This window comes from Myotis daubentonii, chromosome 1, assembly GCF_963259705.1.
Source record: "Myotis daubentonii chromosome 1, mMyoDau2.1, whole genome shotgun sequence".
Taxonomy (NCBI): Eukaryota; Metazoa; Chordata; class Mammalia; order Chiroptera; family Vespertilionidae; genus Myotis; species Myotis daubentonii.
The window spans coordinates 224,974,640-224,996,375 of NC_081840.1; the positions used below are offsets into that span (position 1 = coordinate 224,974,640).

The 21,736-nt window shown below is 40.5% G+C and overlaps 2 protein-coding genes across 6 annotated transcripts in view; one reads left to right on the forward strand and one right to left on the reverse strand.

Annotated features, from left to right (window-relative positions):
- Window positions 1-3,366, reverse strand: part of NCAPG (non-SMC condensin I complex subunit G) — a 26,678-nt gene extending 23,312 nt beyond the window's left edge. The window contains exons 1-3 of one of the 2 annotated variants that reach the window (XM_059674780.1): window positions 3,107-3,366; window positions 2,031-2,231; window positions 1,131-1,359 (exon numbers count right to left, since the gene is read on the reverse strand). In XM_059674780.1, the coding sequence (XP_059530763.1) occupies window positions 1,131-1,359; window positions 2,031-2,231; window positions 3,107-3,217 (541 nt within the window). In that variant the 5' untranslated portion in view covers window positions 3,218-3,366. The remainder of the gene's footprint in view (window positions 1-1,130; window positions 1,360-2,030; window positions 2,232-3,106) is intronic. The other variant, XM_059674770.1, reaches the window with a different exon arrangement.
- A 107-nt stretch (window positions 3,367-3,473) lies between these two features.
- DCAF16 (DDB1 and CUL4 associated factor 16) lies at window positions 3,474-21,652 on the forward strand. 4 transcript variants are annotated; one of them, XM_059674811.1, is made up of 4 exons: window positions 3,474-3,646; window positions 10,279-10,381; window positions 12,560-12,654; window positions 18,756-21,652. In XM_059674811.1, exon 4 carries the CDS (start codon window positions 19,371-19,373, stop codon window positions 20,019-20,021), a length of 651 nt encoding a protein of 216 aa, XP_059530794.1. In that variant the 5' UTR covers window positions 3,474-3,646; window positions 10,279-10,381; window positions 12,560-12,654; window positions 18,756-19,370; the 3' UTR covers window positions 20,022-21,652. The 4 variants fall into 4 exon arrangements, with proteins under 4 accessions (XP_059530794.1, XP_059530805.1, XP_059530776.1 ...); XM_059674822.1 differs by lacking the exon at window positions 10,279-10,381 and adding an exon at window positions 13,968-14,079 and having other exon boundaries at window positions 18,771-21,652; XM_059674793.1 differs by lacking the exon at window positions 10,279-10,381.
- The last annotated feature ends 84 nt before the right edge of the window (window positions 21,653-21,736 follow it).

Below are 21,736 nucleotides of genomic sequence, written 5' to 3' on the forward strand. Positions count from 1 at the left end.
TAGATATGCACATGTAGTTGTTTAAACAAAAAGGAAAACTGACTAATATGGCTTTATGAAGAGCCATTACTATTTTGATTTTTAATGAGTTCTGAAAAGAAATAACTTCTGTTTTTACTCACCAAAACAAAATCCATTCCTGAATTGAAATATGTATTTACCTCTACATCTCAAATTTTCCCCAGGTTCATAATCAAGTACATGTTTATTAAACGTGTGTTACACACTATTATTATGTGTACCATTTCACACCAAAATATCCAGGATAATCATTATCTCTGAGAGAGTGATGTAAGTGGGGTGGGACATAAGTTAGATTCCAAAGTTATTGATAATGCTCTATTTTTTTAAGTTGAGTGGTATCTTCTTAGGTGTTTTTTTAAATATATTTTTATTGATTTTATTTTTTTAAATATTTTTTTTATTGATTTCAGAGAGGAAGGGAGAGGGAGAGAGAGATAGAAACACCAGTGGTGAGAGGGAATCATTGATTGGCTGCCTCCTGCATGTTGGACCGAGCCCGCAACCCAGGCATGTGCCCTTGACCGGAATCGAACCTGGGACCCTTTGGTCTGCAGGCCGACGCTCTATCCACTGAGCCAAACGGGCTAGGGCGGGTTTTGTTTTTTCTTTTTTAATCATTTATATTCATACTAGAGGCCCGGTGCACAAAATTTGTGCACTCAAGGGGGAAGGGGGTCCCTCGGCCCGGCCTGCACCCTCTCACAGTCTGCGAGCCCTCGGGGAATGTCCAATGTCCGACTGCCATGGAGGCGAAGAGGCTCCCGCCACCACTGCTGCACTCGCCAGCCATGAGCCTGGCTGCATGGGGCTCCCTATGAGGGAGCAAACTGACCACCAGGGGGCAGCTCCTGTGTTGACAATCTGCCCCTTGGTGGTCTGTGCATGTCATAGGGAGCTGTTGAGCAGCCTTAGCATAGCATTAGCATATTACACTCTGATTGGTTGAACAGCTGACAGGTCGATTGGACACTTAGCATATTAGGTTTTTATTATATAGGATACATGTTTATACTTTCACATATATATAGTTAATAATAAAAAATTCATCTACTGATAATTTAACAAACTCAACAAAATTGAAAAAGAATTTAGGTAGCAACACATACCATTGGCCACTGGGCATTCATCATCTTTGGGATCCTGAAGTCTTGAAAGAGCCAGAACTGCCTGTATCCTCACATTTGGAATTTTATCTTTCAATCTAATAAGCATGGCTTCATTAATCTTATCAAACAAATCATCATCAATCTGGGCATTTTCTGGCATATTTCCCAAGAGTTTGTTTATGAGCTGGCATACTCTAAATCTAACAGCATTGCTGTTTGCTTCATGAGACTGAAATGGATACAAACCAAAATGTAGTCACATACCATTACTAAATAATCACATATCATTGAACTCTGTATGTTTAGAATTCAAGAAATTACAACAATTCAATACTTGCAGAAAAACTATGTTCCCTTGATCCACATGCATACTAAAAACATATAAATTCTCAAAAATACAGTTTGAAGTATTTGTTAAATTAGAAGAGCTTATTCCTCTTTGTAGGGAACTCTTACTTTACTTCTAAAGTAGAGGACTCATTTAAATGTATGGAAGAACTGGTTTAGAGAGGTCATTAAAAATTTAATGCTGGTGTTATTTTAAAAGTCCACCTTTTATAGGGCATTGCAGGGGGGTGGGGGGAATGATGATGGATGGAGGCATGATTTGGGGTGGTGAACACATAATGCAGTGTACAGATTTTGTGTTGCACAACTGCGCACCTGAAACCTGTATAATTTTGTTAACCGGTGTCACCCCAATAAAATAAAAATTTTAAAAAGGTCCACCTTTTTATCTTAACGACAGTTTTAGTGTTTCCTATAAAAAGCAGATTCCTTTACAGGCATTTTGTCATTTACCAGGTATGTCAATCTCTAAAATATACAAACTCCCCTGGCCCTTTTAATAGAGTAAAATTTTCTGCAATTACCTCCCCCAAGTTCTAGTTTTCATAATACCTTTAGCAGAAAAGTACACAAGTAATTTAAAAGTCCACCGTCTTCCTCTTCATCGGCTTCCACATCTGACTGGTGAAATGAAGTAACAAACTTGGCTGCAAATTCTATCACCCTCTCCACAACTGGCTCACGTCTGTAGACCACCATAGCATACTTCAGGTAATGCACGAACTCCTCGTGAAAAATCGTTTTATCCTCCATCTGAAGCACAAAAGAAACCTTCACAAACTGCACTGATAAAAATCCTTATGTTACCAACATTACTCTAAGAATGCTGAATGCATGAGCCATAACTCAGACAAACTGAAGTCATGTAGAAAACTCTGCATTATCCAAACCATCGAAAGGGAAATAAAGGTGTATGAATTTCTCTCCTGAGAAATTAAATACTTCTCCGGGGGGGGGGGGGGGGGAATCATGACTTTTGACAATGAAAGGGTTCCTTCCCTCCCCCCCCCCCCCCAACATCCTTTCATTCTCAATATGCCTGGGTACCAGTTTAGTAAACATGCTTCGTGAGCTCAAGATCACCAGTGGCTTTCATGCTTGATCCTATTTAGCCTTCCTGCTGCGCAGAAACTTCCTTTTGCTATGACTTTCACATCTGTCTCACATCTTCAACTCCTATTAGATTGACTTACAATGTTTCTTGGACCCCCCCCGCCAAAAAAAAAAAAAAATACTTTATTTCCCCGAAATTCATTGTCCTAGTCTTCTCACGGCTCCATTCAAAACAAACGGTGTTTATACATTTATAGCAAGAGCCAGGCCCTGATAATGAACTTGCTATTTGGCGATTTGATTCCATGTAACCATGGGGAGAGGTGAGAGTGGGAGGACTGACGGTCGGCGGGGTGAACCGCAGCTCGGTATCCACCCAACACAGGTGCCAGGTCGCCTCGGTGCCCGCAAACGTTTCTCTCCCATGTTCGCCGCCTACAAAGGATAACGGTCCGCGCCGGAGGCCGCTGGGAGAGGGGGGTGGGGGGCGATCCCCGCAGGACGCGAGGTTTAAGGAGGTGGGGTTGGCAGCGCGCCGAGTCCGGAGGGGCCTCGGGTCGGTCGGGCGCGCTTACCGTGCGGTAGGTGCGGCTCAGCGCCACCACCAGCTTCGCCTGGTTCTGGTGCGGCTGCTGCGCCAGCTGGAAGGCCTCCTTAATGGACAGCAGCCTCTTCTCGGCCCCCATGGTGGCGCGACTCCGCGAGGACCAGTCCTGCCTGCGCTCGGCTGCAGCCGGACCCACTGACCACAAGCCCAGTCCGCAGCGTCCTCTCCGACTCCCCGCTGCGGGCCACGGAGCTCGCGGGGCGTGGTTACCGCCAGAGCGTTTAAACAACTCCCGCGGGAGAGGGAAATGTCGCGAGACTGCCGAGCCGGCAGCGGGAGGCGGGAGCGGGAAGAGCGATCACCCACTTCCGACATGGCGGTTGAGGCGCCTGCGCTCAGGGTCTCTCCAACCGTTTTCGGGTAGGAAGTGGCGTTTCTCAGAAGAGGCGGGGCGAAGGCTCGCCCGGAAGTAGTACCCGACGGAGAGGGCGAGCGGAGTGGCGGCGCTGGGCTTAGCCTGATTGTGCGGCCGGGCGTGAGGCGAAAAAAAAAAAAAAATTCTCCTTGGGTGAGAACGGGATTCTGCTGAGGGGAATCCAGCGGGAGGGCAGCAGGGGAGGCCGGGAGGAGGGGCTCGTTTGGAACTCCGTCGAGAAGGGACAGATAGCGGGTGCTGAGGGCCGGGCCGCGGCCTGGCTTCTGCCGCGAAGGGAGACGTTCCGGGTGGGCTGAGGGCGCCGTCCCGAGGGCCCCTCATGGAGGCGGGCCGCTGTCTTCCGGCCTTGGGGCCGGGGGGAGGTGTGCGGGGAGGGGCGCGGGCGGGGCACCCCGCGAACACAGGCACATTTAACTGAGGCAGCCTCCTCCAGGCGCGCCAGCTTCCCGGGCCTCGTTCACCAAGTGCGTAGCGACCCTGTGCTCGGAGAGAGCAGAATGGCTCCGAAGTTTGCAGGGTCGTTGAGATAAAGAAATTTGGAGCGCTGCGTTCGGGGGGAACTAGGCCTTTAAGCTTTTTTTAAAAAAAGTGAATTATATCAAACCAGAGTGAGTATCTCGGTACTCAGCCGTCTAAAGAAATAGATTACAGCCGGCCTCGACCTGAGCCAGGAGGTCAGGGCACATGCCGGGGTTGCAGGCTCAATCCACAGTAGGGGCGTGAAGAAAACAGCCAGTGATTCTCTCTCTCTCTCTCTCTCTCTCTCTCTCCCTCTCCCCCTCCCTCCCTCTCTCTCTCTCCCCCCCTCCCTCCCTCCCTCCCCCCCCTTCCCCTCCACCTCCCCTTCCTCTGAAATCAATGAAAAATATATGTATAAAGAAAGAAGTAGGTTACAGAGCTGCCCAGACATCTTTTTTCCTATTGAATCACCTTCCCTACCCAGCAATAACGGATTTTCTGAATTCACTGAATTTTTGTTTTAATAATAGATAACACATCTCTGAATAAATATACTCTATTGTTTTGTGTTCTAATATTAATAATCAAGTATTTAATTTCCTTTTTTCAATCAGTCTTGTTTTTGAGGTTTATTCATGTTGATATCCTATATAATAAAAGGCTACTATGCAAATCAATCGATTGGCAGAACAACCGGTCGCTATAATGCACACTGACCACCAGGGGGCAGACGCTCAGCGCAGGAGCTGCACCCTGGTGGTCAGTGTGCTTGCTCAGCCAGATGCTGGGCTCACAGCTGGCGAGTGCACCAGCGGTGGCAGGACCCTCTCCCACCTCCACAGCAGCACTAAGGGTGTCCGATTGCCAGCTTAGGCCTGCTCCGAAACCATTAGTCGGACATCCCCCGAGGGCTCCCGGACTGCGAGAGGGTGCAGGCCGGGCTGAGGGACACACACACGCGCACACACACCCACACACCCGAGTGCATGAATTTCATGCACCAGGCTTCTAGTTTTCATAATAACTTACATCTGTGGACCTTTATGTGCCAGACACTGGTGTGAGCACTTTACTGTTAGAGCCAGTAGTAATGGATTTTCTAAATTCACTGTTAATTTTTATATATTAATAATTTATAAATCCATCTCTGAATAAGTATGTATACTCAATTGTTGTTATGTTCTAATATGAATATTCAAATATGCAATTTACCGTTTTCAATCAGTACTGTTTTTGAGGTTTATTCATATTGATATTTTCATAATAAGAACTTACATCTGTGGACACTTAGGTGTCAGACATTGGTGTGAGCACTTTATTTCATTTAATCTTTTTTTATCAGTTGTTCCTCTTTTTTCCCCCATAGCTCCCCTCCACCCAGTTCCCACCCCACCCTCTGCCCTTATCCCCCCCCACTGTCCTCATTCATAGGTGTACGATTTTTGTCCAGTCTCTTCCTGCACCCCCCACACCCCTGCACCCCCCCCCCAGAATAGTCCACTCCCTTTCTATGCCCCTGATTCTATTATATTCACCAATTTATTCTGTTCATCACATTATTTATTCACTTGATTTTTAGATTCACTTGTTGATAGATGTGTATTTGTTGTTCGTAATTTGTATCTTTACATTTTTCTTCCTTTTCTTAAAGGATACCTTTCAGCATTTCATATAATACTGGTTTGGTGGTGATGAACTCCTTTAGCTTTTTCTTATCTGTGAAGCTCTTTCTCTGACCTTCAATTCCAAATGATAGCTTTGCTGGGTAAAGTAATCTTGGTTGTAGGTTCTTGCTATTCATCACTTTGAATATTTCTTGCCACTCCCTTCTGGCCTGTAAAGTTTCTGTTGAGAAATCAGCTGACAGTCATATGGGTACTCCCTTGTAGGTAACTGACTGTTTTTCTCTTGCTGCTTTTAAGATTCTCTCTGTCTTTTGCTCTTGACATTTTAATTATGATGTGTCTTGGTGTGGTCCTCTTTGGATTCCTTTTGTTTGGGGTTCTCTGCGCTTCCTGGACTTGTAAGTCTATTTCTTTCACCAGGTAGGGGAAGTTTTCTGTCATTATTTCTTCAAATAGGTTTTCAATATCTTGCTCTCTCTCTTCTTCTGGCACCCCTATAATTCAGATGTTGGTACGCTTGAAGTTGTCCAAGAGGCTCCTTACACTATCTTCGTATTTTTGGATTCTTTTTTCATTTTGCTTTTCCGGTTGGGTGTTTTTTGCTTCTTCGTATTTCAAATCTTTGACTTGATTCTTGCGATCCTCTAGTCTGCTGTTGGAATTCTGTATAATATTCTTTATTTCAGTCAGTGTATGCTTAATTTCTAGTTGGTCCTTTTTCAGATCCTCGAGGGTCTCACTAAATTTATCGGCGGTTTCACTAGACTTATTGAGGGTCTTACTAAATTTATCGGCGGTTTCTAGAAAATTCTTGAAAAACCTTAAAAGTGTGGTTTTGAACTCTATATCCAGTCGTTTGCTTTCCTCCATTTCTGTCATTTGTGACCTGTTTCTTTGTCTCCGTGTTTTGGCTGCTTCCCTGTGTTGATAGAGTGGCTTTGTGTGCTAGGTGTCCTATAGGGCCCAGTGGGTCAGCCTCCCCAATTACCTGAGGTGGACACTCTTGGTGCACCCCTTTGCAGGCTTTGTGCACAGTGTTGTTGTAGTTAAGCCTTGATTGTTGTAGGTATCGATAGGAGGAATTGACCTCCAGGCCAATTGGCTGTGAGAATCAGCTGTGTCTGCAGTGGGAGAACTTCTGTGCTGGAGACACCCTTCTGGGGCAAGACTTGCTTCAGTGGGGCTTTGGTGCTCACTGAGTCTGCCCCCTGAGTGTGTCCCTTATGGATCTGAGGAGTTGTAATCAGGATGGTCCCACTCTGACCACTGGGTACACTGGCTCTTGGATTTCTAAGGAGGTGCTAATTTAGCCTCTGCCTGAGGATACCCAGCAGGAGCCCAGCTGTGAAGCAATGCAAGCTGCTCTGGGGCCTTGGGCCTTCTTTTGGATGTTCTGGGTTTCTCTGACCCAGCTGCAGTTTGTCGGGTAATTTCAGATTGCAAAGGGCCAGGCCTTTCATATGTAAAAGCCTCTGTGCACAGCTTGGGTGGGGCGGGGTTTTCAGGGGATCAACAGGGCGGAGCAAACAGCTATGGCTGCTCCTCAGTCCTGTCCTAAGAGGCCCGGCTTCTCAGTGTCCCGGTAATCGCTGCAAGCACCTCTGAGAGAAAGCCACCCTCAAGTTCTGACCGATGCCAGACAGTCCAGTTTCTCCCCATATGAGTCTGGGTCCCCAAAGACTCGCCTGGAACGAGTTCAGAGCAGTCGGGAGCTTGAGACTCCCTCCCAATTGAAAAAGACAACCATGTCCTCAGCTGCCAGCCCTTTCCAGCACCTCCGTACCTCTTCACTTCACTTCCGCACCTCCTCTGAGTCTCAGTGTGCTTTTCTCTTTCCTTCTAGTTGTAGAATTTCCACTCAGCCAGCCTTCCTGTGGTTCTGGATGATGTCCATTTTGTCCTTTAGTTGTATTTTTGAAGTGGTTGTGCGAGGCAGCAATTTCCAGTGTTTACCTATGCCGCCATCTTGGTTTCTATTTCATTTAATCTTTACAAACAACCCCTGTGAAGTAACTTTTATCTTCTTTTAAGATGAGGAAACTGAGGTACAGGTTGCTATAGTATTCTGTTATATGAATATGCTATCATTTGTTCATCCATTCTCTTCATATTCCTAATTCCTTAAACATTTTAGGTCAGGGGTCCTCAAACTGGCCCGCGGGCCACATGCGGCCCGCCGAAAACATTTATCCGGCCCGCCGGGTGTTTTTGCTGCCGCTGCCTGTCCTGCTTAGCCGACTCATCCCGGGCCCGCAGTGTGCATGTGTGGAATGTCTGAGGGACAGTGAACTGGCCCCCTGTTTAAAAAGTTTGAGGACCTCTGTTTTAGGTATTCAAAGTAGTGAATGTGAAAGCATTTGGGTTGCCCATAATTTCAAAATTATCAAGATGTCTAATTTCTGAAAAAGCATTTTTACTTAATAAGTTAGAGGAAACATGTGGAGGCCTAAGAATGCATGGATACTGATAACATTTATAAACTCACTATAGCTTAAATGTAGACTGCCCAGAAAGTTGTGGTGAAAGAAGCCTAGAAAGGGTATTCACTCCTTAACCAAATATACCCACAACATGTTATCAACATAAATAATTAATGAGATAATTTACATTTTTTCCTGCTAAGTCTTTGAAATTGGGCATTATTTTACAATAACCATATTTCAGGTGCTCAGTAGATACCTAGAGCGAGTGAATCTAGTATCGGATAGTACAGAACTATTCTTACTTTGAGAACCTCTATATATTCCATTTGTTTTTTATGTAAAGTCAATCAACTGGTAAACTTACTAGAACAAACTAATATTTGGAGGCATTTTCTTATTGTATGGCCTTTACTTGCTCAGCTCTCTTTATGCTTTGGGTGCCTACTACCTTCGTTGCTTTGAAGTTTCTAACAATATTATTTCCTTAACTGTATTTTAGTTGGCTGTCTTGCCACAAATGAGAAATGACTTCATTTGTTGTTAATCCTCACCTGAGAGTATTTTTCCATTGATTTTTAAAGAGTGGGAGAGAGGAGGAGAGACGGACAGAAACATCAATGTGAGAGAGACACATCGTTTGTTTGTCTCCCAACCAGGGCTGGGATCAAGCCCGCAACCCAGGTACTTGCCCTTGACCGGAATTGAACCTGGGACCATTCAGTCTGAGGGACCATTCAGTCCACAGGTGTACACTTATCCACTGAGCCAAACTAGCCAGGGGCAACTTCATACAGTTTTGTCAGTTACCAAAGGATGAGGCATCTGGCCACCAGAGGTCAGCCTAACTATATTTTAATTCTTTTTTTTTTTTTTTCTTTAGGATTAATAACATTTTCAGTACTTTTTGAACATATAATCTAGAAAAGTTTTTAAAAGATAATAGACTGCAAAATGAAAAGGTAACCTTTGCAGTGGGACAAAATATTTGCAAACCATTTATTCCAAAGGGGATTAATATCCAAAATATATAAGGAACTCATACAACTCAATATCAAAAAATAATTAAAGATGGGAGCAAAAGATCTGAATAGACATTTTTCCAAAGAATACATATTAATGGCCAACAGGTATATGAAAGGTGCTTAACATCACTATCAGGGAAATGCAAGTCAAAACTACAATAGGATAACACATGGCACCTGTTATGATGGTTATTATCAAAAAGTCAAAAGAAAACTATGTTGGCAAGGATGTGGGAAAAAGGAAACCTTATACCTGTTGGTGGGAATGTAAATTAGTACAGCCGTTTTAGAAAACACTGAAATAGGTTAAACTTCAAGACAATGAAACTATGGTGTTTAAATTGTGATGTAGCATTTTTTTGTTGTTTATCAGCTTTATTCAAGTATAATTGACAAATTAGGTATTTTAACATGATGTAATATTTTGATATATGTACTCACTACAATTACCACAATCAAACTAATTAACATTATCACCTCAGTTAAAATTAAAAATAGAACCACCATGTGACCCAGCAATCTCACTTCTGGGTATATATGTTCAAAGGAAATAAAGTCACTATCTCAAAGATGTATTTGCACTCCCACATTTACTGCAGCATTATTCGCAGTAGCTAATATGTGGAAACAGCCTAAGCGTCCATCAGTGGATGAATGGATAAAGATGTGAGATACACACAATGGAATATGCAGTCTTTTAAAAAGAATGAAATCCTACAATTTGCAACAACATGGATCAATCGAGAGTACATTCTGCTAAATGAAATAATGCAGATATAGAAAGACAAATACTGCATTATCCTTCTATATGTGGAATCTAAAAAATTCAAACTCTTTAACAGTAGAATGGAAGTTACCAGTAGCTGGAAGGTGAAGGGACTATGGAGATCCTGGTCAAAGGGTATAGACTTTCAGTGATGAGTAAGTTCTAGAGATTTAATGTACAGCATGGTAACTATAGTTAGTAATTAGTAGGTATACTTGAAACTTGAAAAGTGTAGATCTCAAGTGTTCTCACCACCCACAAAAAATGGTAACTGAGGTGATAATGTTAATTAGTTTGATTGTGGTAATTGTAGTGAGTACATATATCAAAATATGACATCATGTTAAAATATCTAATTTGTCAATTATACTTGAATAAAGCTGGTAAACAAAAAAAAGCTACATCACAATTTAAACACCATAGTTTCATTGTCTTGAATCTTAACCTATTTCTTGAATTTTACTTTTAGTGCTATGGGGGGAAAGAACAAATAATAGCAACTTTGGGAATAAATCTTTTCCTGTCCTTGGGAACCTTAGTTGAAGAAATAACAAAACTAAAGAATTTGTATGGTAAGGCAGTTTAGTTCTGAAATTACAGAAAACCCATTCTTTAAAAGTAAATTATACATGAGCATATATAGAATAGGTGTGGTAGAGAACCAAGATGGCGGCATAGGTTAACGCCGGAGTTTGCTGCTTTGAATAACTACTTCAAAAGTAAAACTAAAAGATGGAAGGGACATCACCCAGAACCACAGGAACGCTGGCTGAGTGGAAGTCCTACAACTAGGAGGAAAGAGAAACGCATATGGACACTCAGAGGAGGCGCAGTGCTGAAGTCAAATTCTGAGGTGCGGAGTGCACGGAACAGGCTGGCGGCGGAGGGCGCGGTTGTTTTCAATCGGGAGGGAGTCGCAGACTCTGAGCTCCAGATCCGGGCGAGTCTTTAGGGACCCAGACTCAAACGGGAGAAGCGGGACTGTCTGGCTTCGGTCAGAGCGAGTGCAGCTTTCTCTCCCAGCTCTGCAGCGGGTGCTGGGACTCAGAGAGGCAGAGCCCCTGGGGACAGGACTGAGAGCCGCCATAACTGCTCTCTCCGGCCCACCCTGTTGATCCTGTGCGACCCGCCCTACCCAAGCCCTGCACAGAGGCATTTGCCGGATAGCCTCAGGCAAAGGCTAGATTGGCACCTCCCTAGAGGACAGAAGTTCTCTCACTGCTGACACAGCTGATTCTCATAGCCACTTGGCCTGGAGGTCAAACCCTCCCTGGGATTAGCTACAATAATCAAGGTTTAACTCTAAGACTGCGAACAAAGACCACTAGGGGGTGCACCAAGGAAGCATAACAGAATGCGGAGACAAAGAAACAGGACAAAATTGTCAGAGGAAGATATAGAGTTCAGAACCACACTTTTAAGGTCTCTCAAGAACTGTTTAGAAGCCGCCGATAAACTTAATGAGATCTACAAGAAAACTAATGAGACCCTCGATGCTATATTGGGGAACCAAGTAGAAATTCAGCATACACGGACTGAAATAACGAATATTATACAGACTCCCGACAGCAGACCAGAGGAGCGCAAGAATCAAGTCAATGATTTGAAATGCGAGGAAGCAAAAAACACCCAACGGGAAAAGCAAAATGAAAAAAGAATCCAAAAATGCGAGGATAGTGTAAGGAGCCTCTGGGACAGCTTCAAGTGTACCAACATCCGAATTATAGGGGTGCCAGAAGATGAGAGAGAGCAAGATATTGAAAACCTATTTGAAGAAATAATGACAGAAAACTTCCCCCACCTGGTGAAAGAAATGGACTTACAGGTCCAAGAAGCGCGGAGAACCCCAAACAAAAGGAATCCAGAGAGGACCACACCAAGACACATCATAATTAAAATGCCAAGAGCAAAAGACAAAGAGAGAATCTTAAAAGCAGCAAGAGAAAGAAACCGAGTTACCTACAAGGGAATACCTGTACGACTGTCAGCTGATTTCTCAACAGAAACTTTGCAGGCCAGAAGGGAATGGCAAGAAATATTCAAAGTGATGAATACCAAGAACCTACAACCAAGATTACTTTATCCAGCAAAGCTATCATTCAGAATTGAAGGTCAGATAAAGAGCTTCACAGATAAGGAAAAGCTAAAGGAGTTCATCACCACCAAACCAGGATTATATGAAATGCTGAAAGGTATCCTTTAAGAAGAGGAAGAGGAAGAAAAAGGTAAAGATACAAATTATGAACAACAAATATGCATCTATCAACAAGTGAATCTAAGAATCAAGTGAATAAATAATCTGATGAACAGAATGAACTGTTGATTATAATAGAATCAGGGACATAGAAAGGGAATGGACTGACTATTCTTGGGGGGGAAAGGGGTGTGGGAGATGCGGGAAGAGACTGGACAAAAATCGTGCACCTATGGATGAGGACAGTGGGTGGGGAGTGAGGGCGGAGGGTGGGGCGGGAACTGGGAGGAGGGGAGTTATGGGGGGAAAAAAAGAGGAACAAATGTAATAATCTGAACAATAAAGATTTAATTAAAAAAAAAAAGAATAGGTGTGGTAATTCAGTTTTGATATGGGAAAACTCTGCACATGGGATATAAAGAAAAAAACAGTAATGGGTTCATTCTAGAATTTACATATGCCTGCAAAGAGACTTTGTCTTATTTCTACTTGAGTGAGCCTTTTACAGAATGTTTTGAGTAATGCAATTAACTAAATGTACTCAATGATCTTGCAGATGGAATTTGGTTGGAAGGAAAATAATAAAAACATAAGAGGACAGAAGAATTAAAAGCCAACAGCTTCTCCTGTCTCATAAAATAAAGACTTATGGTATGTTTTGAATTTTTCTTTTTCAGATTGAACTAGGTAATAATATTGTAAACTTGAAATTGTATGCATTGTTTCTCTTAAAGATGAAGTTATAAACAGTTCCTTTTATATTGCTTTAGTAGCATCATCTTTGTTGATCTTGCTTTAAAAAACTTTAATGTATTTTTGTCCAACATATTAACAAGTCAGTTAAGTATAATTTGGGAATTTTTGGCTCCCTCAAATAAAAATAGAACATATTTGTACATATAGTTACAGCAGCCCTTCCTCATTCCCTCATTAATTTTTTCAAAAAGATTGCTAAGTCCCTAATATGTACCAGACACTGTTGGGAACTGAATTAGATAAATAGAATGTATAGAAGCCAAAGAAATATTTTTTTAGAGGACTAATACTGATATGAAGCCATACTATATAACCTTATTACTACAACTCAGTGTGTATTTGAAACTGGAGATGCTTACTGACTCATTTTTGAAATCACTCCTACAGAATGACATAAATGGGATTTACTATTTTGGGTTCTGCTTTTTCCATTTAGAGCTGTTTTTTAGTCCAACCATTTGCAATGTATACTTTAATGTGTTTTCATCACATTTTACCTAGCCACTCCTCCAGTGATGGAAACTTAGAATGCTTCTAATTCTTTACCATCAAAGATGAAGCATCAGAATGCATGTTGGTCTTAAGAGAATTTCTTTGCTTTATTTACCCAAGAGTAGAATTGCTAGATCATGAGGTGTGAAAATAGTTTGCCTAAGTAGTGCTGCCAATTGCTCTTCAGAAAGGTTCTCCCAATCTATAATTGTTGGTTTCTAAAGGGGGTTCCTTTAGTCTCCTCACTGACATTGTCCAGCTTTCTAATTTTTTGCCAAACTAATGGAATAAAGTGGTATCCCTTTACTCATACGGCTAATAACTTGTGGCTTTTCCCTTCTGTAAATGGGATGTTTTTGTCCTTTGCCCATTTCTTTACTGAAGTTGCTACTTCTTATTGTTGATTTGTAAACTTTGTTCTTAATGTCTTTAGTTCAGTCAAGAAATAATTAGTTTTGATGTGATTAAGTTCATATTTTTTTGACCTTGTAATTTACCTTGTGAAAGGTATTTCTGTGGTGCATTTTCTAGTTAGTATTACTGGTATAGAAATTAAGTGTGCCCTGGGCTCAAATTCTGACTATCAGTAGATGTGTGACCTTGGCTAAGTAGCTTAAGCCGTGTGTAAATGGGGACAATAAAAGTACCTATCTTAACCCTTTGCAGTCCAATTTTATTTTTGGAATTCAAACAGTCTGGTCCAAATTAATTGACAGGATTGAATGTTGAACCCGTTTGCGGTGTCGACTTCAGCCTCGATGTTGGACCTGCTCCTAGCGCCTGGTCTGTCGAGTCAGCCTCGACGTTGGACCGAAAAGGGTTAATAGGGTTTGTAGGAGATTTTAAAACAAGTTACATTTAAGCAGTTTCTAGAATAGTATATAGCAAATAATAAGTGCTATATAAATAAATTAATGACTATTCATACATGGTTAATCTCAGATCCAGAAACTTTGTTGAGCTCTTTATTAGATTTAATTGTTTACATGTTAGTCTTAAATTTATTATAACATTGATTAGAACTTTTGGTTCTTTGTCATTATCAATCTTCATGGTCATCCTTATCTAATTTCTTTTTTTTTTTTTTTTTAAGGGAATATATCTAAAGTTTCTCACTTAGGATAATAAAGGGTGTCCCAAAATTCACACAAGATTTGAATTTTACGCCATTTGTGCCATAAAGTGTTGCCAACGGAAAAAAAAGATAGTGTGACAGCTGACAGTTCAGGGTTATTAAAAATGGAGCGCTACACGAAAGAACAACGCATTTTCATTGTTGAGCAATATTTTAAAAATAATGAAGGTTTGGCAGCCACAGTTCGCAATTTTCGTACAAAATATGGTCGGAATAGTGATTTAACTTCATCAACTGTGAAGAGATTAATTAAAAAATTTAGGGAGACTGGATCAATTAGTGATCTTAAACACCCTGGCCGTCCTTCTACAAGTCGTTCAACACAAAACATCAAAGCAGTTCGTGAGAGTGTTGCTAAGAGTCCAGGGACATCAATTCGGCGCCGTGGTCAAGAATTGGACATTTCAAAAAGCTCTCTACAGCGTATTCTCACGAAAGATTTGCATCTTCCTGCTTACAAAGTTCAATTGACTCAAGAACTGAAGCCTACTGACCACGCCCAGCGAAGAGAGTTCGTTGAATGCATTATGGAACAACAACAAGTGGATGCTGATTTTTCAAACAAAATCATCTTCAGCGATGAGGCTCGTTTTCATCTTGATGGCTTGGTTGATCAACAAAATTGTCGCATTTGGGGTTCAGAAAAATCCACGAGTGATTGTTGAGAAACAAGTGCATCCACAGCGTGTCACTGTTTGGTGTGGATTCTGGGCTGGAGGCATCCTGGGACCATTCTTCTTCGGAAATGCGGCTGCTCAGGCAGTAACAGTTAATGGTGCTCGCTATCACGACATGATAATCCAGTTTTTTGTACCTAAATTGCAAGATATGGATGTGGACGACATGTGGTTTCAACAAGACGGTGCCACATGCCATACAGCCCGAGAAACAATTCAATATTGCATGAGTCATTTCCTGGTTGTGTAATTTCCCGTTTTGGTGATCAGAATTGGCTGCCCAGATCATGCGATTTAACGCTGTTGGACTTTTTTCTTTGGGGTTTTTTGAAGTCTAAGGTTTATGCCAAGAAGCCTGTGATCACCCACGCCTTGAAGGAGGAAATTGAGTGCTGTATCAACGAAATTCAGCCACATTTATGCAAAATAGTCATGGAAAATTTCAACAAAAGAGTGCGGTATATGCCAGCAAAGCTGTGGAGGCCATTTACCCGATATGCTATTCCATACATAACCCTATACTGTATCAATAAGGAATTTACGATTTTTCATTATAAACCTGTATTTTCTACCAAAATTACTTCTTGCGTGAATTTTGGGACACCCTTTATTTGCTAAAAGATTTTGGTTAATAACCTTTACCAAGTAGAGAGAGTAACTTTCTTTTGCTAGTTTGGTAAGAATGTTTTACTTTGTTTTTTAAAGCATGAATAGGTGTTGATCAGGAACTAACAAAGGTTAAATATTCACAGTTGATAAATTTATCTGTTGTTTATTTGTTTGCTTTATTGACTTATTTTAGAAATTTTCCCAAGTTGGGAAAGTCTTTTCCTGGGATAAGCTCTATCTGATTATAACATATTTTTCTTTTCTTTAATACACATTTAGTCTTGTTGGGTAATATATGGAATTTTTGCAAGTGAAATGGGCCTATACTTTTCCTATTTGGTTCATATCTACGTTTAGAATTAATATTTTATTATATTCATAAAGGAGTTAGTCAGTTTATACATATTTTTCTTTTTTTCTGGAACAATTTATGTAAAATAGATATAAATCTTCTAGGAATTAGTGGGATTCCATTATAAAACCATAGGGTCTTGATATTTTTAATAGGTAGTTTTTACCTTTCTTTAATACTACTTTATTCTATTAAAGTTACCTGTTTCTTCCTGTATGAATTTCAGTGTTTCATATTCTAAAATTTAGCCATTTCATCTAGAATTTCCTATTTTAGTATGTTTGTCGTGTTTGTTTTTTAGTCTTTGTTATTTTTAAATGTTTTTGATAAGTCTTGCCAGTTTTGTTTTTTATTTTATATTTTCAGAAAATATTTTAGTTTTATCTGTCTTTATTACTATTTTAGATACTAATTTCATTTCTGCCTTTATTATTTCCTTCCTGCCTTATTTTGCTGTTGCTCTTTTGCATTATCTTGAATTCTTAACTTGTGGATATTTATTTATTTTTAAACTTGTAGATATTTAAATTTCCTTGTTTTTCTCATCAGTGTATTCAAAGCTATACATTTCTTTTATGTACTGGTTTGGCCATGTCCTATAAATTATGCCTTGCAGGTAGTCTATATTATTATTTGGTATTAATATTTTTAATATCCTTTATAATTTCCATTTTAACCCCTGAATCATTTGTCTCAGCATAGGATTATTTTTTCTTTTTAATTTATCTTTATTATTGAAAGTATTACAGATGTCCCTTTTGTTGTCTTTTTCCCATTGACCTCCACCCTGAACCCGCCCTTCCCAGGGGATTACTTTTAAGTAACACTTAATATCTGCTTTTTTTGTATTGTGGTCAGAGATTTAGTCTGAATGAAATGACCCTAATTATACTTTATAACCTTATGCATGATCTATTTGTGTGTGTGCATACTCAAATATCTACAGTGGGGCCTTGACTTACGAGTGTCCCAACTAACGAGCCATCTCTTGGCCGAATTCGGGTTACGACCCAGCTTCAGATACCCCACCGCTAGTTGGCGCAGCGAACGTCACAGTGATTTGACGTACGAGTAATTTGAGTTATGAGCTCCATCACGGAACGAATTAAACTCTTAAGTCAAGGCCCCACTGTATTGGTTTGTATTGTTCTGTTTACTTATGTAATACTCAAAAGTATGTTAATATTTTAACTGTTTTTAATGCTTTTTGTATCTCTGCTTGTATATCCCCCTTCAGTTCTATCAGTGGTTACTTGAGAAATTTTGAGTATGTGTTTTCAGGTGAATATATGATAAGAACAGCAAGTCCTCAGATAACATTGAATAACACCGTTTCATTCAGGGTCACTTCCTTATAATGTTGATGAGATGCCATAGGAACCTAACTCTTGTTTATATCAGTTAGCCTATGGTAACACCATTTTGTTTTAAAATTGCACAGCCTATTAGCAACATTAAGTGAGGATTTAACTGTATATCACTTTATTCAATTTCTTTTACCAGTATATCACTTTATTCAATTTCTTTTACCAATATTATCATCCATCTCTGTTCCTTATAATTTTTGGCTTAAAATCTTTTCTTGTTGTTGTATGTTAAAATTGCTATATTTTTTCATCATTTTTTTTAACCTTTCTGTGTGGTTTCTTTTGTGTGTGGTGTTTTTTTTGTGTGTTTTTTTTTTTTGCTTTAAAATGTCTTTTGTTAGCAACATATTATTGAGTCTTGTTTTGTTTTTTTAATTCAGTGTATCTGCCTTTTAATTGTGAGTTCAACCTGTTTACATTCAGTGTAATTCCTATTGTATTAAGATTTATACCTGCCATCTTCTCATACCTGTAGAGTGGGGTCACATGACTACCACCTCTGGGTCCCAGCAGAAGTCCTAATTAATATCTAGCACAGTGGTTCTCAACCTGTGGATCGAGACCCCTTTGGCGAACGAACGACCCTTTCACAGGGGTCGCCTAACACCATAACTGCATATCAGATATTTACATTACGATTCATAACAGTAGCAACATTACAGTTATGAAGTAGCAACGAAAATAATTTTATGGTTGGGTCACAACATGAGGAACTGTATTTAAAGGGCCAGAAGGTTGAGAACCACTGATCTAGCAGCTGTACAAGCAGGACACATATCTTAAAACTAACCCCACCAAGCATATCTAAAGGTAAAAGAATATAAAATAGTTTTATAGCTCTCTATTGGAGTTTGGGACATAAGGGATCTGCTTTGTGGAAGTAATTTTCTGGGCTAGAACTGCATATGTAAAAACAAACTGGCCCAGATATGTACCAACAAAGGATTAAAATGGGCCTAGAGCAGCCGTGGGCAACCTACGGCCCGCGGGGATCCGGCCCGTTTGAAATGAATAAAACTATTGAAAAAAAAGACCGTACCCTTTTATGTAATGATGTTTACTTTGAATTTATATTAGTTCACACAAACATTCCATCCATGCTTTTGTTCCGGCCCTCCGGTCCAGTTTAAGAACCCATTGTGGCCCTCGAGTCAAAAAGTTTGCCCACCCCTGGCCTAGAGGGTCTCCTTCCCAATTTTATGATTTTAGGAACCATTCCCAATAGGAAAATCTACCTAAGCCTATGAAATAAAGATGGGAAAGTTAAGAAGATTTCTTACTCAGCATCCATGTTCTTGGATACTCATAGTTAGACAGACAGTAATGTTACCTAGTGCTTTCAGGCTTTAATATCATGTGTCTAGTCTTCTCATTTACAGGTGAAGGCTACCTTTCCAGATAGTCCAACAGCTAAGTCACCAGTTTCCAAGGGCATTTGTACCACTTTTGGAAAACGTCGGATCCGTTCATAGCAGATGTCCTTGACAACTCATCCCACCATCCCCTGCACAAAATTTGCTGCACCAGCAGACTATGAAGCCGACCACTGAGCTTCTTTTCATTACCAAGTAGATATAATATTCCCTGACAACAAAACAGAGGACACAAGTGTCTCTTCACAGTATCACAGCCAGGTGAGACCACGCTAAGAAAATCAGCTTGCCTATATGAGGACCCCTTCTCTTCTTGGGTAGCCAGGATTTAAAGGAGAGACTCTGACCTGTGCCGCTGGTAAGTGACTAACTTTTACACACTGAACTGGTCCTGAGAACCAAGATGTCTTCTTTGTAAGTGAAGACTATACAACATAATCTCGAACTGCACAGTGGTGCAAGCCAAAGGCATACTGTGTGTGTAACGGACTCAGAAACAGGCAAGTTAATCTTGGTGAAAGGATTTTTCATCTTTTGTTCTATTTGCCAGTGTTATTTTGCTGGCTTCAATTGTTACTTCTTTCTGGTTCCTTCTTTCCTATCCTTATGGGTCCCAGAATTCCCTCTCCTGATCGCTTAACAGAATCAGAAAGTGAGGAAGAAGAAAGTGCTAACTACCTAAATGAGAGTTTTGGGGAAGATTGGGATTACTCTGAAGAAGAGGACCCTGTAGTGCCCAACCTGACACGTCTGGAGAGTCTTGCCTGGCAGGTTAAGTGCCTTTTAAAATATTCGACTACTTGGAGACCTTTAAATCCTAATTCCTGGTTATATCATGCTAGACTCTTAGATCAGGACACACCAGTCCATATACTTCGAGAGATAGGTCTAAGACTCTCCTATTGCTCCCATTGTGTACCCAAACTGGAACCAATTCCTGAGTGGCCACCTCTGGCTTCTTGTGGAGTCCCACCTTTTCAAAAGCCGCTGACAAGTCCCAGCCGGCTTTCCAGAGATCACGCCACTCTAAATGGAGCGCTGCAATTTGCCACCAAACAGTTAAGCCGAACCTTGAGTAGAGCCACTCCCATCCCTGAATTCCTAAAACAGATCCCTAATTCATGTGTTTCTGGTTGTTGCTGTGGCTGGTTAACTAAAACAGTTAAGGAAACAACCCGCACTGAACCCATCAACACCACTTACTCTTACACTGATTTCCAAAAGGCAGTTAACAAACTCTTAACTGCATCACTGTAAAGATTCACCATTTGCTCTGGTGTCCTATGTTTCTGATTGAGAAAGTAGTACAAGTTACACAGCCCAGAGCTGAGAAAGGAATGCCTTCTCAACCAAACTGCCCTGTCCTGACAAGCTGAATATCTATCCAAGAGGCCCGTCAGTCACCTACAGAAAATATGCATGTGAGCACTCACTTTGACAGACCCTGTGGATAAAACAAGAACTTCAATAGAGAATTCGTAAAAAGGGACTGTTGCAAAAAATAAATTGACTATTCTCCTCATTCAGTTCTCCCCCCAATTTACTCTGCCTGACTGAATAGAGTCTAACTCTAGGTATCTAATGATTCATGGGAAGGACAGAGTAGGCTACTCTCTTCTTACCCAGCCTTCACAACAGCCATTGTGGAAAGTGGGAGGTTAGCTACTCCCAATAGTACCTTCCTAAGCATACTCTTCTCTGACATTAATTTTAGGGAGGTAGTTAAAATTGAATAACTACAAAAGAAAATGGTGGGAATATGATTTATCACACAGCTTTTATATAGATAGGTCTGCACATGGCATTAAACAGGTACCTGTTCTATAAGAAATATATTTCCTGCATCTTGGCACCCAGACTTTAGTCAAGAGGAAATAAAATACATTCCAAAAGACCAAAGAGAAAGGATTATTAAGAGAGCATTTATGTTTTCTATACTAACTGCTAGTGGATTAAAGTGTTTCAGTCTGTATGTTTCCTGGAGCAGCACTTAATGCACTTTCCCATCCATTGCAAACTTTCCAGGATCGCTTCTAACTGTAAAGAACCTTACTATGGAAAGTCTCAGCCTAATATAGCCTGAAGTTAGAGTTTTTTAGTATCATTGTTTTCCTACATAGATTAGCTTTAGATCTATCTGAACAAGGAAGTATATGTACTCTTGTAAATGGGCCTTGCAGTGTTTATTTAGATGAGTCAAAATGTAGAAGTCAACATAAATAAAATGCATGAGACCGTTAGATCTTTTCACACCATAAAGACTGAAAACTGTATGATCCTGGTTGACGGCATCTAAAGGATTCAGAAAATAGATTGTTAAAGATTTATCTTATACACCCTTATTTTAGTTTTGCTTTTTCCTATTCTCCATAACTGTCTACAGTTATGGCATCAAAACCTTAAAGCATTAATGGAATCACAAATTCTATAAATGTGTAGCAACTTTAGGAGATAGAAGGATGTTTATAACCTAATGGGTATTTCTGCTGAGCCTTAGTTGTCTTCAAGAAAAAAAAAAAGGAGGGGCTAGAAAAAATGTTTTGTAGTGGAAAATTATTGAACTGAAACCGTATCATACTGTTAGTGTAACTGAATGTATCAAAAACTGTTCCTATGTAGATGTTTTCTGTGAAACTGGTTTTTAAAATGTTACAATCTGTTTTTTAAGGGGAGGTGGGAAAGATAGAGAAATCTAAAAATATGTTGATGTTTATGTACTTATATATGTTCCTTTTTCTCTGTGTGTGTGTGTGTGTGTGTGTGTGTTGCATGTGTGCGTGTATATATAAAAATGCCTTGCTCATAAACGTGTTTTTGCTATTCACTCTTAAAGGAATCCTTTCCCCAACTTTGCAGCTGAATAAACCAACAGCTTTGTACATGCTGAACAGAGTATGGTCATTTATTCTCAACAAATGAAATAGATCCTGCTGTGCTTAAGGCATATTCAACATTCACTAAGTGCTAAGTAA

What these genes read in the sequence shown, in the direction of transcription:
- DCAF16 (XM_059674811.1), top strand. Translation starts at nt 19,371, where the DNA reads ATGGGTCCCAGAATTCCCTCTCCTGATCGCTTAACAGAATCAGAAAGT.